This window comes from Palaemon carinicauda, chromosome 10 (assembly GCF_036898095.1).
Source record: "Palaemon carinicauda isolate YSFRI2023 chromosome 10, ASM3689809v2, whole genome shotgun sequence".
NCBI lineage: Eukaryota > Metazoa > Arthropoda > Malacostraca > Decapoda > Palaemonidae > Palaemon > Palaemon carinicauda.
Window position 1 is genome coordinate 140,263,846 of NC_090734.1, and position 17,500 is coordinate 140,281,345.

A 17,500-nucleotide genomic window follows, 5' to 3' on the forward strand; every position below is an offset into this window, starting at 1 on the left:
TTTTTTTTAATAAATGAGCAATGTTCAGTTTTCTTTTATATTCCCTTATCTTAATGAAGACTCCTTGTTGCTGGGAAGAAGGAGGCTGGTGACTGGTACAACACAGGAACATAGGCTACTAGGGTCTAAGCGATGTCAGGCAGGGCAGCAGCTCAGGACTACGGTCTATCCCAAAGTCAAAGCAAAGTCCTTCAATAGAAGGCAACCGTGCTTACCACATATAAAAAATGTGGGGGGTTGTGGGGAGGAAGCACGTTAATACAAGAAGAATGAACATGGGAGATGCAGGGGGATCTTAGTGTAATTTTTCACCATTTTCCCTTTTAAATGAGATGGATTCTAAGGTAAAATGTAATTGTATTGACAGTTACATCAACACAAATATACAAATATAGCCGTTTCTAATCCACAGCAGGACAAAGGCCTCAGACGTCTTAATTCATGTCGGGTTTAGCCAGTTTTCATCACGATTGGCTAACTGTGGATTGGTATTGGTGGGGGACTTTAGTCTAATCGCTCACAGCAAACCAACCTAGTATGGGTGTCCCTGACTAGTACAGCTTAGCTGATCATGGCAATACACACTTCACCGCGTTAAGGTATTCCCATATATATATATATATATATATATATATATATATATATATATATATATATATATATATATATAAAGTTTAAATGTTGAATGTGGTAGAAACTTTTTTTAGGTTGAGAAACGACTCAACTTTAAGAAAGAGACATGTTACACCGGTAGGTGGTCAATTGTTGACTGTAGTAGCCACAGTGGAAAGATTATGTCTAGCATCCGAAATCCTTGCTAAGAAATGTTAACACCCAATATAAAAATTTTCTCTGAGAAAGCAAAGACCGACGGCTTTAAAAGAGTCGACTCATCACTAACGCCTGTTTATACTTTGAACGGTGGTTGCATACTTTGAAAACCAAGCGTCGATACGATTTCTTTCTACATTCTTGCGAAGGAAAACTGTTCAGAAGAGAAAACTTATGTATATAAATGTCGGGAAACAGTCGCTCTCAAAAAAAAAAAAATAATGAACTCTTGTTTTCTAAGTGCCTCGATAATGGAGATTTGAAGATGTGAAATACACACTTTGATACTTTTAAGTACTCAACACTACAGTATTGGCTGAAATACCATCAGTGGGACTACTTACTTTGTACTGAGTACCGAATAGAAGGTAAGATAGACACTTTTTTTAAAAAGTTCATGTCAATGGTAGGCCTACTGGTAGTGGAAAAAAAATATTTGAACATTGCTTCAACGTTATGTTTATTTTCCTCGTAGCGCAATGTGTATGTATACATAATGGTCCTTAGGCAGAGGATTGATACTCTATTACTCGTTCTTAGGCACTGATTGAACATTGTATATATTAATTTGCCTTCTGTTTATCTAATTCTAAAAAATGCATGTATTTGAGTGTCTGTGGAAAAAGTAACACAAACCATGAATGCAAATGAACAAAAATATGCCTACACACATTTCTCATGCCTTCGGTCACAAATGCAGAACAATTAATGTCAGTTTATTCCCTCTGGTGATGAGAATTTCTATGTAGCAATGTGATGTAACGATCTTACATTTTAACAGAAAACCAAAATGATTTCATGTTGAAAGTATGAAAGATTGAAAATAAAATCCTTGGTACTTTGGAATAATTTATTATGCTACATTGGTCTACGTTATACTGAGCTTTTTTAGTTTCGATTTATTTTTTTCCTTTGGTTTTATCTTAGTTTTTTGCTATATTAAAGTATATTATTTGAAATACTGAATACATTTGCTTGAAGCTAAATGAGCTTTGTAGATAGACAATCTATCATCTTACACAGGTTTCCAAAAATATAGTTTCAAGTCTCGATAGTAAATATTGCATAGATTTGTAAAGCAAAGGATAATGGCACACATAATATTTAACACGTGTAAAGGCAAGAGTGTTCAATAAAGTTTATGATAACAAATTTGGAAAACAAACATTCTAAACACTTTATGTTGGGATTTTGCTATTATCAGTTTTGTGAAATGCCACATAAATAATAAGATATAGTTGTGGATTGGACGATTATAAATGTCTGATTTGATAATGTGAAGCATTCAATATTTTTGTAAATTAAATCATTTTAGAAGTCTGGTGTGATTAGGTATTTTAAACGTCTCATTGATATAGTAATTAGATATTAAAAGTTTAATCTAGGTTGATTAGATGATAATAAACAAATGATGTAATCAACCATAGATACCCTATTTAATTAACATTGTAGAACGTTGCATTTATATCCGGTTGTGGAGCAAGTTATCCCAGACGTGTGATATGATTAGCAATGAAAATTCACACAGAGGATTAGATTTATCAGCCTATCAACAAAGTTAGACAGCTGATGCAATTAACAATACAAAACATCCCATAGTTGATTCGATCTCGATATGAATTATAAACGATTAGGGGATCTTAAAGATCTAAACGGACTATAGGCCTAGTTAAACCACTGCTTCAAACGTCGCAGTGGCCCCGGGAGCAGACTCTCTCCAACACATCAACGGCTTCTGGCACTCCGTTGGAAGCTGCGTGCTGGATGAGACGGTGAGCATCGCTGTCAAGATAATTCAGAAATTTTTATTTAGTTTGAAATACTTATTGATATGGTTATCAAGCTTAATTTGATAGAAGCACCATGAACATTGACTGTGAAGGTAATCAAGATTATTTTAAATCTTGTTAGAATACTTATTGATATGATTATTAAGCTTAATCTGTTAGAAGCACCATGAACTTTGATTGTGAAGGTAATTTAGATTTTTTTATTCAGTTTGGAATACCTATTGATATGATTATCAAGCTTAATTTGTTAGGAGCACCATGAACATTGACTGTGAAGGTAATCAAGATTATTTTAAATCTTGTTAGAATACTTATTGATATGATTATCAAGCTTAATTTGTTAGAAGCACCATGAACTTTGATTGTGAAGGTAATTTAGATTTTTTTATTCAGTTTGGAATACCTATTGATATGATTATCAAGCTTAATTTGTTAGGAGCACCATGAACATTGACTGTGAAGGTAATCAAGATTATTTTAAATCTTGTTAGAATACTTACTGATATGATTATCAAGCTTAATCTGTTAGATGCACCATGAACTTTGATTGTGAAGATAATTTAGATTATTTTATTCAGTTTGGAATACCTATTGATATGATCATCAAGCTTAATTTGTTACAAGCACCATGAACTTTGACTATGAAGATAATCAAGATTATTCTAAATCTTGTTAGAATACTTATTGATATGATTATCATGCTTAATTTGTTAGAAGCACCATGAACTTTGTCTGTGAAGATAATTTAGATTTTTTTTATTCAGTTTGGAATACCTATTGATATGATTATCAAGCTTAATCTGTTAGAAGCACCATGAACTTAGATTGTGAAGATAATTTAGATTTTTTTTTATTGTTTGGAATACCTATTGACATGATTATCAAGCTTAATCTGTTAGGAGCACCATGAACTTTAACTGTGAAAATAATAAAGATTATTCTAAGTCTTGTTAGGAATACTTATTGATATGATTATCATGCTTAATTTGTTAGAAGCACCATGAACTTTAACTGTGAAGATAATAAAGATTATTCTAAATCTTGTTAGGAATACTTATTGATATGATTATCATGCTTAATTTGTTAGAAGCACCATGAACTTTAACTGTGAAGATAATAAAGATTATTCTAAATCTTGTTAGGAATACTTATTGATATGATTATCATGCTTAATTTGTTAGAAGCACCATGAACTTTAACTGTGAAGATAATAAAGATTATTCTAAATCTTGTTAGGAATACTTATTGATATGATTATCATGCTTAATTTGTTAGAAGCACCAAGAACTTTAACTGTGAAGATAATAAAGATTATTCTAAATCTTGTTAGGAATACTTATTGATATGATTATCATGCTTAATTTGTTAGAAGCACCATGAACTTTAACTGTGAAGATAATAAAGATTATTCTAAATCTTGTTAGGAATACTTATTGATATGATTATCATGCTTAATTTGTTAGAAGCACCATGAACTTTAACTGTGAAGATAATAAAGATTATTCTAAATCTTGTTAGGAATACTTATTGATATGATTATCATGCTTAATTTGTTAGAAGCACCATGAACTTTAACTGTGAAGATAATAAAGATTATTCTAAATCTTGTTAGGAATACTTATTGATATGATTATCATGCTTAATTTGTTAGAAGCACCATGAACTTTAACTGTGAAGATAATAAAGATTATTCTAAATCTTGTTAGGAATACTTATTGATATGATTATCATGCTTAATTTGTTAGAAGCACCATGAACTTTAACTGTGAAGATAATAAAGATTATTCTAAATCTTGTTAGGAATACTTATTGATATGATTATCATGCTTAATTTGTTAGAAGCACCAAGAACTTTAACTGTGAAGATAATAAAGATTATTCTAAATCTTGTTAGGAATACTTATTGATATGATTATCATGCTTAATTTGTTAGAAGCACCATGAACTTTAACTGTGAAGATAATAAAGATTATTCTAAATCTTGTTAGGAATACTTATTGATATGATTATCATGCTTAATTTTTTAGAAGCACCATGAACTGTGACTGTGAAGATGATTAAGGTTATTTTAAATCTTGTCAGGAATATCCATTGACAGATTATCAAGCTTATTTTTTTAGAAGCACCATGAACTTTGGCTACGAAGATAATTAAGGTTATTTTAAATCTTGTTAGGAATACCTATTGATAAGATTATCGAGGTTAATTTTTTAGAAGCACCATGAACTTTGACTGTGAAGATAAATAAGATTATTCTAAATCATGTTAGGAATGCTCATTGATATGATTATCAAGCTTAATTTTTTAGAAGCACCATGAACTTTGACTGTGTAGATAATTAAGATTATTTTAAATCTTGTTAGGAATACCCATTAATATGACTGTTAGGCTTAATTTGTTAGAAATACCATGGTCTTAATGTTCTTTATTTACCGCATTACTTAAGGCATTGTATAAATAGCCTTCTATTCCATAGAACTTTTTCTACAAAAAGGTAAATAAGTTACTTCGTTTAGAATAATCATTGTTATAAAGGGTCAAGTCTGTTTAGACAAAGTACATACGTTTAGTTTCCAAAGTATCAGTACACCATGGCATTTGGTGTCACGAATAGATCTTATTTTCCCGTTAAGTTAAAATTTCACAAATTTCAGTATTTCCTGTATTATACTTATATATGACAAGTACCATTTTCTTTTTGACTAGGAGCGTGAAATAATTAATCCCTTAATGAACAAAATACAGTTTATATACAAAATGAAATGACAACTATATTGTATTTTGCATTAAGGTATAAACAAAGATTTTTTTTTAAATGCATCTGCCGTATACTGTATTCAGTATAGATATAAACATTAACTTGTTTAATTGAGAAACTGTAATGAATCTTCCATGTTATCACGCAAATGTTTCCGTTATTCTTTGAAATATACAATGAAAATTCAGAATATAACAAATGAATCTACAAACCCGGGTTCAAGGCCGATCTTGTATCCCTGAAGATGCCCAACAGCCAAGTTATAGGAGGCATGGGGATGCCCCTGGTCGGCTGCCTTCTTGAACCATTCCATGGCCGCCGTGTGGTTCTTCTCCACGCCTTTTCCTATGGGGATTTAAAGGGTTTCTTTATTCATAACGAAAATGGTGAAGGATAAGTGTTTTTGCTTGGAGTGGGGTGTAATAACTGCCGAACAGGCAATAGGGCTATCTTTGGTTAATTTACCTTGAGGGTTGGTTTTCTGGTCTTATACTGCAGGGGTTCGAAAGGTTTCATTATCGTTAACGAAAACGGTGAAGCGTTAAATTTTTTGCTTAGCGTAGGGTATAATTGTTGAACATGTAATATGACTGTTTTTTGCTTATTTTACGTTAAGGGCTGCTTTTCTGGTCTAATACTGCAGGGATTCGAAAGGTTTCACTATTGTTAACGAAAATGGTGAAGAATTCAAGTTTTTGCTTGACATAGGGTTGCAATAACTGCCGAACAGACAATATGGCTGTCTTTGGTTACTTTACTTTAAAGGCTGCTTTTCTGGTCTTATACTGCAGGGATTCGAAATGTTTCATTATCATTAACGAAAATGGGGAAGAATTAAAGCTTTTGCTTGGCGTAGGGTGCAGTAACTGCCGAATAGACACTATGGCTGTCTTTGGTTACTTTACTTTGAGGCCTGCTTATACTGCAGGGGGACTTACACCTGTATTTTAATCACAAGTTATTGACCTAAGTCTTGGAGAGACTGGTGAAGGAGGAACACCAGTGGAAGAATTTTGGAAATATGAATATGCTGTGCATATACATGAAAGATAAAGACTGACAAAAGGATTAGGAAGTAATATGTAAAATAAAATTGTACATATTCATGCTCGATGATATCAAAAGAAGACAGTAACAAGTAAGTCTTAACCGGTTCCATATCAATGAAGATATTAAGACTTTCAAAAGGAAGCTGAAGTCTTTCATGTTTTCTAAATGGTTCGATAATCTTGATTTATCAATGAACGAGCAATATGCGGCATGAACTGCTGTATGTCTTAAAATGTATACGATAAAATGGCTGTGAAGGGTCCTGTAGAGACTATGATTCCCCTGCAGTGTAGGACCAGTAAAGCAGCCCTTGAGGTAAAGTAAACAATTTTTTTTTTATTAGATCGCTGGCACTGAGTGCCAACACATGCTCTTGTCTTCTAGAACAACCCGAAAGAGACTATTTCTATCCAAGTGACAAGGATTTACTTTAAAAATTTCCAAGCTTAAAACATTTAAATTAAAAATCTTAAAGTTTTTAGAACGAATATTAGAGAAAAGTTTGTCTTTGGAGATATTGTAAAAGGGAAACTTAATACTGTATAAAGGCCTTGATTTTGAAAAGTTATCTTCCACAAAACGAATTATCCATAGCAGAAAAAAGGGAACATTCAAGAAAATGATAGATATGTATTTATGGGGGGTAACATTTTGCTTTCCATCTTACCGACTAAGAGTTTGTGACCAACAGTAGCCTGGGCTTCTTTGTGTCCGAAATGTGCGTATGCTTTGGTGACGTGGAAATGCATGTGTTCTCCGTGGTACCAAGCATAGTATACCAGGCCGATGGCCAAGGCCACGACCAGAACCTAGAAAATACCATTATTAATATTCATATTGATTTTAAAAATTCCACCCAACTGTATCAATGTCTGTTCATCAAAAATGGTATTACAGGTCCTCAACTTACAAACTTAATTAGTCCCAAGAAGCTGTTTGTAAGCTGAATTGTTTGTTAGATTTGGCCTAGGGTAGACCTAACCTGAATCCATACCTATGATATTCAGCTGCAAGAGTCAATAAATTGCCAAGTTTCAAATGAAATAGATATCAGGTTATTGTTAATGTTTTACTTACTGTATTAAATGATATAATATTGTTTTATTACAGTATTTATTTATCTTATCTTTGTTACTTTCAATTGGATTTGTGTTTGTGCTTGCAAGTTGAGGACCTTCCGTTTATTCAAAAGACATTAATTTTAAATATGACCTCTAGTAAAAAAAAAAAAATCATATTTACAAATTTAATTATGGATGTCTTATAGGATGACTAAAAATGACAATACCTGAAGAATTATACACAACCAAGAATCTGGAAGCTTTCGCCTCGCAAGGTACACCTTTCCTCCATAGGGGAGGGAATCGTCCCAATCTGTAGGAACGTACCTGGGGCCTTTTCCCTTCTTTTCACCTGTGGAGGAAGAAAATATGAAGACATTAAGAGACATTAACAATTTAAAGACATTAATGGATTTCAAAGTAATTTTCAGGAACTGTGGTCATTTTAACAAAAAAAATCTCCATATTTGCCCAGATTCACCCGCATAGCCTCATTTTACAAGCGAGTCACAAATATGTCAAATGAATTTCATATACGCCAGTAAGTTACAAGTAATTCTAGAGCTATTCCAGAGAGATACGCGAATTCATCAAGCAAATTTACAATATCTCCAGTAAGGAAAAAGATAAGAAAAGTATTTGTTAGATAAAGATCCCCTTACCCGACAACAGTGGTTCTGTATCTTCGGTCTCTTTGTGTACCTCCTCAGTGGCTGCAGCTGCAGGGGTTCGAGCTCTGAGCCTTGCAGTGCCAGGCCGAGCTGGTTTGTTTAATCGCACCCCTAGTTTTCCTACCATAGTTACCTGCAGAATAATAATAATAGTAATAATAATAATAATAATAATAATCATTTATGTATAAGGTATTTATGAACTATGCCTCCTAATTATTACAGTGGTAATGTGTTCGCATAGCATTCGCATGGAAGCAGTTCGACCCCAGCCCGGGACTGTGAGTTTAGGTTGTTTACTGGGGAGGCCACTGTTGTGGTATGGCACCACAGTGGGGTGTTGGGCTTGTCCGGCTGATGTCCTGATTAGAATCCATTCTAATGAAACTGGCACTGAAACCTGATACCATTATCTTTAGATACAAAGATAGCCTCGCAAAACATTTCTGTGTTGGTAGGTGTTATCGCCAGCGTGATCACCTCACGCAGACTGTAAACGACACTAAAGGTTAAAGTACATTCATGGTTCTTTCCTCTCTCATCTGCAATTCTCCCTGCCTTTAGATTTTCATTGGTTCAGTTTGGTTTCCTGTTTTGTTCCTTTCAGTCTCCTCCTGTTTTGTTCCTTTCAGTCTCCATCTATTTTGTTCCTTTTAGTCGCCACCTGTTTTGTTCCTTTAAGTCGCCTCCTGTTTTGTTCCTTTCAGTCTTCTCCTGTTTTGTTCCTTTCAGTCTCCTCCTGTTTTGTTCCCTTCAGTCTCCTCCTGTTTTGTTCCCTTCAGTCTCCTCCTATTTTGTTCCTTTTAGTCGTCTCCTGTTTTGCTCCTTTCAGTCGCCTCCTGTTTTGTTCCTTTCAGTCTCCTCCTGTTTTGTTCCCTTCAGTATCCTCCTGTTTTGATCCCTTCAGTCTCCTCCTGTTTTGTTCCCTTCAGTCTCCTCCTATTTTGTTCCTTTTAGTCGTCTCCTGTTTTGCTCCTTTCAGTCTCCTTCTGTTTTGTTCCTTTCAGTTTCCTCCTGTATTTTTCCTTTCAGTCTCCTCCTATTTTGTTCCTTTCAGTCTCCACCTGTTTTGTTCCTTTCAGTCTCCACCTGTTTTGTTCCTTTCAGTCTCTTCCTGTTTTATTCCTTTTAGTCGCCTCCTGTTTTGTTCCTTTTGGTCGCCTCCTGTTTTGTTCTTACAGTCTCCTTCTATTTTGTTTCTTTCAGTCTCCTTCTAGTTTGTTCCTTTCAGTCTCCTCCTGTTTTGTTCTTTTCAGTCTCCTCCTATTTTGTTCCTTTCAGTCTCCTATTTTGCTCCTTTCAGTCTCCTGTTTTGTTCCTTTGTCTCCTCCTGTTTTGTTCCTTTCAGTCTCCTGTTTTGTTCATTTCAGTCTCCTCCTATTTTGTTCCTTTCAGTCTCCTCCTGTATTTTTCCTTACAGTCTCCTCCTATTTTGCTCCTTTCAGTCTCCACCTGTTTTGTTCCTTTCAGTCTCCTCCTATTTTGTTCCTTTCAGTCTCCTCCTGTATTTTTCCTTACAGTCTCCTCCTATTTTGCTCCTTTCAGTCTCCTCCTATTTTGTTCTTTTCTGTCTCCTCCTATTTTGTTCTTTTCTGTCTCCTCCTATTTTGTTCCTTTCAGTCTCCTCCTATTTTGTTCCTTTCAGTCTCCTGTTTTGTTCCTTTCAGTCTCCTCCTATTTTGTTCCTTTCAGTCTCCTCCTATTTTGTTCCTTTCAGTCTCCTCTTATTTTGTTCCTTTCGGTCTCCTCCTATTTTGTTCCTTTCATTCTCCTCCTATTTTGTTCCTTACAGTCTCCTCCTTTTTTGTTCCTTTCAGTCTCCTCTTGTTTTGTTCCTTTCAGTCTCCTCCTGTTTTGTTCCTTTCAGTCTCCTGTTTTGTTCCTTTTAGTCTCCTCCTAATTTGTTCTTTTCAGTCTCCTCCTGTTTTGTTCCTTTTAGTCGCCTCCTGTTTTCCTTTCAGTCTCCTGTTATGTTCCTTTCAGTCGCCTCCTGTTTAGTTCCTTTCAGTTTCCTACTGTTTTGCTGTCTATCTTCTTTGTCTTTAATTTGCTTCAATTTTATCATTGCACATTATAAGCAATCATTCGCGCAAACTGCAGCTTATGAAGAACCCGTTAATCCTTTTAAGCTACAACAATTATAGTAATTAATCTAATAATAATAACATATTCTTTACAAAAGGTCATTCACACCTGCAGTTTATTCACAAGTTATTGACGTTACAAAACGTAACGTAATCTTGAAAGTTCTTTAAAATAAACACAGAAGTTGAGGGTTACCAATGTTTTCTTCGGACCCATGTTATGCATATAATTGCATAACTAGAACTGGAAGTCTCTCTCTCTCTCTCTCTCTCTCTCTCTCTCTCTCTCTCTCTCTCTCTCTCTCTCTCTCTCTCTCTCTCAATATATATATATATATATATATATATATATATATATATATATATATATATATATATATATATATATATATATATATATATATATATATATATAAAATGTGTGTGTGTGTATTTTTACGTGTGTACGTGTATATATCATAAGTTAAGAAGCCGTTTTCCTTAGCAGAAGAAGCTCCAGAAGGATAAACATTCATCCCAAGATTTTACAGTTATTTTACGGAAAATTTTTAAGTGTACTGTAGTAACTCCAAGGTCCCCCCCCCTACCGTAATCCCTTGCAAATACACAAAATTTTACTTTCTTTTCATCACTTTTTTGTACCTCATCTATTTTTCTTAACCTATCGTTAAATATGTTTACTCGCAAATACATGTAAGACACAACCCGTAAAAATAATACTTAAATACATAAAGTTTCTATTAAAAAGAATTCACTCGTTATTGTAACTTTCGTAATTCGACTGTTAGTCCGGGGTCCTCTTTTCCTCTTTTTAAATCATCACTTCTATTTCAGACCCCTCAAATCTTTTCCCCTCGTGTTCCCTCTTGTTTTGCATGACTTCCCCTCCCTCATTCGCGTGTTTACTTGCCGTTTCTTAGCAACGGTAATTACATGAGAGACAGATCGATTCGAAAGGCGGTGAAAATGTGGAAGGTAAGGTGTGTGTTTTGACCCAAAGGGAGAGAGAGAGAGAGAGAGAGAGAGAGAGAGAGAGAGAGAGAGAGAGAGAGAGAGAGCAGTACTTGTTAACAGAGAGGATACATGGTACACATCAATTATTATTATTATTATTAGTTTTGCTTCTTTTTCATCATAATAATTATGTTATTGTTACTGTTATTGACTCCGCCAACGAAGTTGGAAGGAGGTTATGTTTTACCCACTGTTTGTGTGTGTGTGTGTTTATGAACAGCTTCCTGGCCACAATTTTAATCGCAGAGTAATGAAACTTGCAATAATTAACTGTAATGTTAAATGCTGGAAGTTATTAAATTTTGGAAGGTCAATATCATAGGTCAAGGTTATGGTCAAGCAAAATGTCTAATTCACGTAATCAGCCATAAGTTTGGACATCGTTGTCACAGAGTCTTCAAACTTGGTTCATAATTGAGTGTATGAAAATCCACGCCAGTTAATAAGTTAATACATGTTAAGGTTAAAGGTCAAGGTTGAGCAAACTGTCGAGAAAAAGGCTGTTGCGGGCGGAAGTCCGCGCTCTACTAATTGCTGCTCTTTATATATGTAAAATACCCTAACATAATCTACGCCAATCTTGCCTCTCCAGGGTAGCAGTGCTTGAGTTGTCCCTAACTTTTATATACACCAATCGTAGAAAGGTTTCCTCCTCTCACTGTATTCCTTAAATTTAATAACTTCGTCGACAATGGTAACGTAATGAGGAACTGCAAATCTAGTCTGCATGAACAACGCTTACCAATTCATGCTAATTTTCAGTACAGATCATTGCGAACTTCGGTCTTTTCCTTTATGGCTTAAGCTATTATTATTATTATTATTATTATTATTATTATTATTATTATTATTATTATTATTATTATTATTATTATTATTATTATTATTATTATTATCTAGTAAAATTCGTGACTTAGGGGTATCTCATTACATTAACTTGTCACTCAATGCTAAAGTACACAATGTAGTAAATCCACTGGACATAATCTTGGAAACATTGCATTTATAAAGAGGTATCTGAATGAATATTTTGTAAACAAACTTGTGATAAACTGTATTATTACCAGGATTGAATACTGCAGCTCAAGCTACTACAATCTACCCAGATTACAATTTAAGAAACTACAAAACATAGTAAACAAGGAGCAGGATTGAAAAAAGATGGCCCCCCCCCCCGAGAGAGGATTACTCTTATACTAATTGAATTACATTGGATGTCTTTTAAAACTAGAATAGACTTTAATATGTGTACAATAACCTTTCAAGTTATCAGAACCGGACGTCCAAAATATTTATGGTAAGAGAATTGTTGCATGTCGTGCAACCAACGAAGCATGTTGACACGAGAATAGTTACAGATGGTTTCAAATTATTGGAGCCTAGATACATATCTACTGTATGATCTAGATTCTAGAGCTTTCAAATATGCGGTTTCAAGACTATAAAAATTTCCACTAGACACCCGGAATACTGAAGATATTACGGCTTTCAAGAGGGAACTGAAGACTTTCTTGTTTTTTAAATGTTTCGAAAATGTGGATTTGGCAAAAAACATGCAATATGTTGTGCGATACGCAAAATACCTAAGAATGTATACGATAAACTGATATTGTAGGTCCTGTAGTGCGTAGTGTTCCCCTGTGTGATAAGATCAGGAAAACAACCTTTAAAGTAAAGTATTTTTTCCTTTCCTCACTGGGCTATTTTTCCATGTTGGAGCCCTTGGCTTTATAGCTTAATACTTTTCCTACTAGGATTGTAGCTTAGCTACTTTAGTAACGATAGCAATAGCTATAACAATAATAATTCAGTTACCGTACTTAGCGAAGTTCTGCTGGAAGCAAAGGGAAAATCTATGGAAGATTTTAGGAATCAGAGAACTTCTTCAAAGAAGCAGAAAAAGATTAAGAATTTGTAATGGTTAACAATTACTGAATCATGCATTTCTAGTAAAGTTTATATCCAAGGATTTAGTACTAATAGTAACCTTTAATGCTGGGTGCTTTATCATTTTCTTATCAATTTTGTACTACGTAAAACACCATTAGAAACGTCATTGTCATGATATCTTTATCTTGCTTGTATTTATTTTTCTTGGACTGAATTTTTGTCAATTTACAAGAAGTTAAGTTTATTTAAAATTTACTGACAAAGTATAGGTATTCTGTATACATTGCAATGCACTTAGGTATGTACATGATTAAAAAAAGGAAAAACAATATGAATGAAGTGATGGATCCCAGTTATCTAGTGACAGACGAATTGTAATATCTTGCTGTAATTGTCCCTTCATACATTGCCATATATATATATATATATATATATATATATATATATATATATATATATATATATATATATTATATATATATATATATATATATATATATGTATATATATATATATATATATGTATATATATATACATATATATATATATACATACATATATACATATATATATATATATATATATATATATATATATATATATATATATATATATATATATATATATATATATATATACATATATATATATATATACACATATATATATATACATATATACATATATATATACATATATATATATATATATATATATATATATATATATATATATATACATATATATATATATATACATATATATATATATATACATATATATATATATATATATATATATATATATATATATACATATATATGTATATATATACATATATATATATACATATATATGTATATATATACATATATATATACATATATATATGTATATATATACACACACACACATATATATATATATATACATATATATATATATATACATATATATATATATATATATATATATATATATATATATATATATATATATATATATATATACATAATATATATATATATATATATATATATATATATATATATATATATATATATATATGTATATATATATATATATATATATATATATATATATATATATATATATATGTGTGTGAGAGAGAGAGAGAGAGAGAGAGAGAGAGAGGAGAGAGAGAGAGAGAGAGAGAGGAGAGAGAGAGAGAGAGAGAGAGAGAAAGTTCTTTGATTCCAAATCACACAACAAATACCTCTAGTTTCCACATGCCTTCAACAACCTCTCTATAACAAACTTCCCTTTACTGCTCGGCTATCACATTAATCGATACTACCATGGACATTTCGTGAAGGTTATTCCAGAGTATTTTAAGACCATCTTACGGTTTATAGCTTATTGATTGGCCTCCGCTGTCTTGTCGAGTTGTAGAAGTGTGAACCCTATGCTCCAGTACTCTTGATTCAAGTCCGAATGCTTGACAAAATTCAGAGTTTGTTTTTGAGTTTGTTGTAATATACTTTTTTTCGTTGCTTTCAAAAGTTTATTCTAAGTCTGCATTGCAGGGTAGATAATAAACAACAATTATAAATGATAGATTATAAAGACAAGTGAATATACATGAAGAATCTAGGAGGCGTTCATTCCTATTTCTTTTCTCAGGATTCGAAGACAAGCACTGTTCGGATTAATGACTATCAGTTGATCACTAAAGCTTTCAGGGTCAGCTTATATCCTATTATATCATCTTGCCTTCCATATACAGTAATCACAACTCTCAGGATTATTGATAAACAAACATTGATCCTTCACATTTTCTGAGAAGTTTGATTTATGTTTTTAGTCTTCAGGTGCTTTAGATATGGCATCTTCTCGACTTCCAGTGGACTACTTTACTCTTGACATTGGAATTTTCTTGATCCTTTTTTCTCTATCTTGAAAGCTACAACTATATCCAGATTGTGATAACATCTTTGTCTTTGATATACCGTAGTTTCTAAACACAGCTCCTATTGTGAGTACGGAGTTACAACACTCTCATTTCTTGAATATTGCAATTTTCGGGAACGAAACTTTTATCAGCGCTTATATTTCTAATAAACAAGTAGTGAGGAAACTCGATGTACCTCAGTAGAAGATCTATTGATATTAGGAATCTATTACATTTTGTCCTTAATAAAGTCTCTAAACACAGCGCCTATTGTGAGCAAGCAATTACACAATCTCATTTCTTGAATATTACAATTTTCGGGAACGAAACACTTATCAGCACTTATTTTCATAAGAAATAATTAATAAGGGAACTCGATATGCCTCAGTAGAAGCTCTCTTAATGTCAGGAATGTATTGTAGAACTTACTTATTTTCAGAAGACTGTTGTTGAAAGCCACGTCAAGGCAACGTCAGGCCAAGAACTAATACCTTTCTCACGTTCGTGCAAGACTCCCCTCTCTTGCTCTCCCCCTCCCCTTTCCCCTTCCTCGTTTTATCCCCTCCCTCCAGAATATTCATTTAAAGTATAGGCAAAAATGCCTCCATTTTTTCCCTACCCCAACACTCTCTCTCTCTCTCTCTCTCTCTCTCTCTCTCTCTCTCTCTCTCTCTCTCTCTCTCTCTCTCTCTCTCTCTCTCTCTCTCTCTCTCTCTCTCTCTCACTTACTTACTTACTTACAGGGCTATTTTCCTAATCATATCACACAAGGAAACTATATGCACTACAGGACCCGCAAAATCTGTTTGTCGTTTACATTCTCATGTAATTAGAGTATCACATGGCGTATTCCTGGATAACTGTCAAATCCATATTATCGAGTGACTTAGAAAAAAAGAAAGTATTTGGCTTCTTCTTGAAAAGTCTTAAATCTTCAGTGTTTTGGATGTCTAGTGGGAACTTGTCATATACAGTAGTCTTGGGTTCGCATATTTTAAAGTTCTAGAACCTACTGTAAAGATCAATCTTGGCTCCAGTAACTTGAAACCATATGTAACTATTCATGTGTCACCATGATTCGTAGGTTGTACGATGTGTAACAATTCTCTTGGATATTTTGGACCTCCGGTTCTGATAAATTCATGGGTCATTGTGCATATCTTAAACTTTATTCTGGCTTTAATAGGCAGCCAATGTAATTCAACTAGTGTGAGAGAACCCTTTCTTGGGGTGGAACACCTTTTATCAATCTTGCTCCTCTGTTTATTATGTTTCTTTAGTTGCACTTTGGGTATATTGTAATAGATGTAGTTACATCAGGAGCCCTTCTTGGTAATAGCACAGTTAATCACAAAATCACATGTTTCGTCACAGAATATTCATCCAGATACCTCCTTACATAAACAATCCCTCTAAGGTGATATCCAGTGAGTCTTATATTATTTATTTGAGCACTGAGATAAAGGTTACAGTCAAGTGATACACCCAAGTCACGGGACCAGGTTGTTATTAATATTTATTTGAATGTCACCCATATTTCTTAAGTTGTTTTGGTTTTCTACCATCATAGACTCAATTTTATTTTATACAATTTTAGTTGTTTCACTATTACCATTCCCTAAAGCTAGTAAGAACACGATTTAAAGTTTCAAGGGTATCATCAATGTCATTTAAGGAGAAGTAAAATTTGTTTATTATCTGCAAATAGATTAAACTTCACTTCATGCTTCTGTAGTACTCTTTATAGACCCATAGTATAGATACAAAATAAGATTGGCCCTAGTACACTTCCCTTGGGTACTCCTCTGTTTAATGGTTCTCACGATGAAAGAGTTTCCAGTTCGCACGCAGTAGTTTCTATCAACCATCCAAATCTTTTAGGTATTCGAAAGCTTTATCATCCATCCAATGGACTGTAAATCAGATTGGACTAGTACACTTCCCTTAGGTACGCCTTTGTCTATCCATTTTTTTTTTTTTTTTTTTAAGTTTGTGGGTATTATAAAGTACAGCAACCAGCTGGATTCTTTGCTTCATTTGTAGTGGAATGTTTCTGTGTTGTATTTGATGATCAATCTATATTTTTCTCAGTTTGCGAGTTGTGATAAAAAGGCTTATTAATTCCATATTACTTATGAGTGAATGGCTTTCTCTATTCAATACACAGATGTCTAGTTATGTCATATCCCTATCATTTATTGTTAATTTATTTTCATCATTTATTTGTTTCCTTATTTCCTTTCCTCACTGGGCTATTTTTCCCTATTGGAGCCCTTAGGCTTATAGCATCTTGCTTTTCCAACTAGGGTTGTAGCTTGGTTAGTAATAATAATAATAATAATAATAATTCGTACACGGTAGACCCTATCAGACAAAAGAATCTTTTAGATATTTAAAAGCTTTATCTTCAGTTCCAGCGGACTGTAATTCATCAAGCA

General features: G+C 33.3%; 1 protein-coding gene across 1 annotated transcript; it reads right to left on the minus strand.

Annotated features, from left to right (window-relative positions):
- Positions 1-1,839: 1,839 nt before the first annotated feature.
- On the minus strand, positions 1,840-8,288 carry LOC137648507 (uncharacterized). Its single transcript, XM_068381433.1, has 5 exons — positions 8,153-8,288; positions 7,718-7,842; positions 7,097-7,238; positions 5,592-5,724; positions 1,840-2,613 (listed from the first exon to the last, which is right to left on the minus strand). Exons 1-5 carry the CDS (start codon positions 8,286-8,288, stop codon positions 2,514-2,516), a joined length of 636 nt encoding a protein of 211 aa, XP_068237534.1. The 3' UTR covers positions 1,840-2,513.
- Between the last annotated feature and the right edge of the window lie 9,212 nt (positions 8,289-17,500).

Coding starts and splice junctions, on each gene's coding strand:
- LOC137648507 (XM_068381433.1), bottom strand. CDS start 8,288: ATGGTAGGAAAACTAGGGGTGCGATTAAACAAACCAGCTCGGCCTGGC. Junction 7,843..8,152: donor TACAGAACCACTGTTGTCGG/GTAAGGGGATCT, acceptor CTTCCTCCACAG/GTGAAAAGAAGGGAAAAGGC. Junction 2,614..5,591: donor AAGATCGGCCTTGAACCCGG/GTTTGTAGATTC, acceptor TTATCTTGACAG/CGATGCTCACCGTCTCATCC.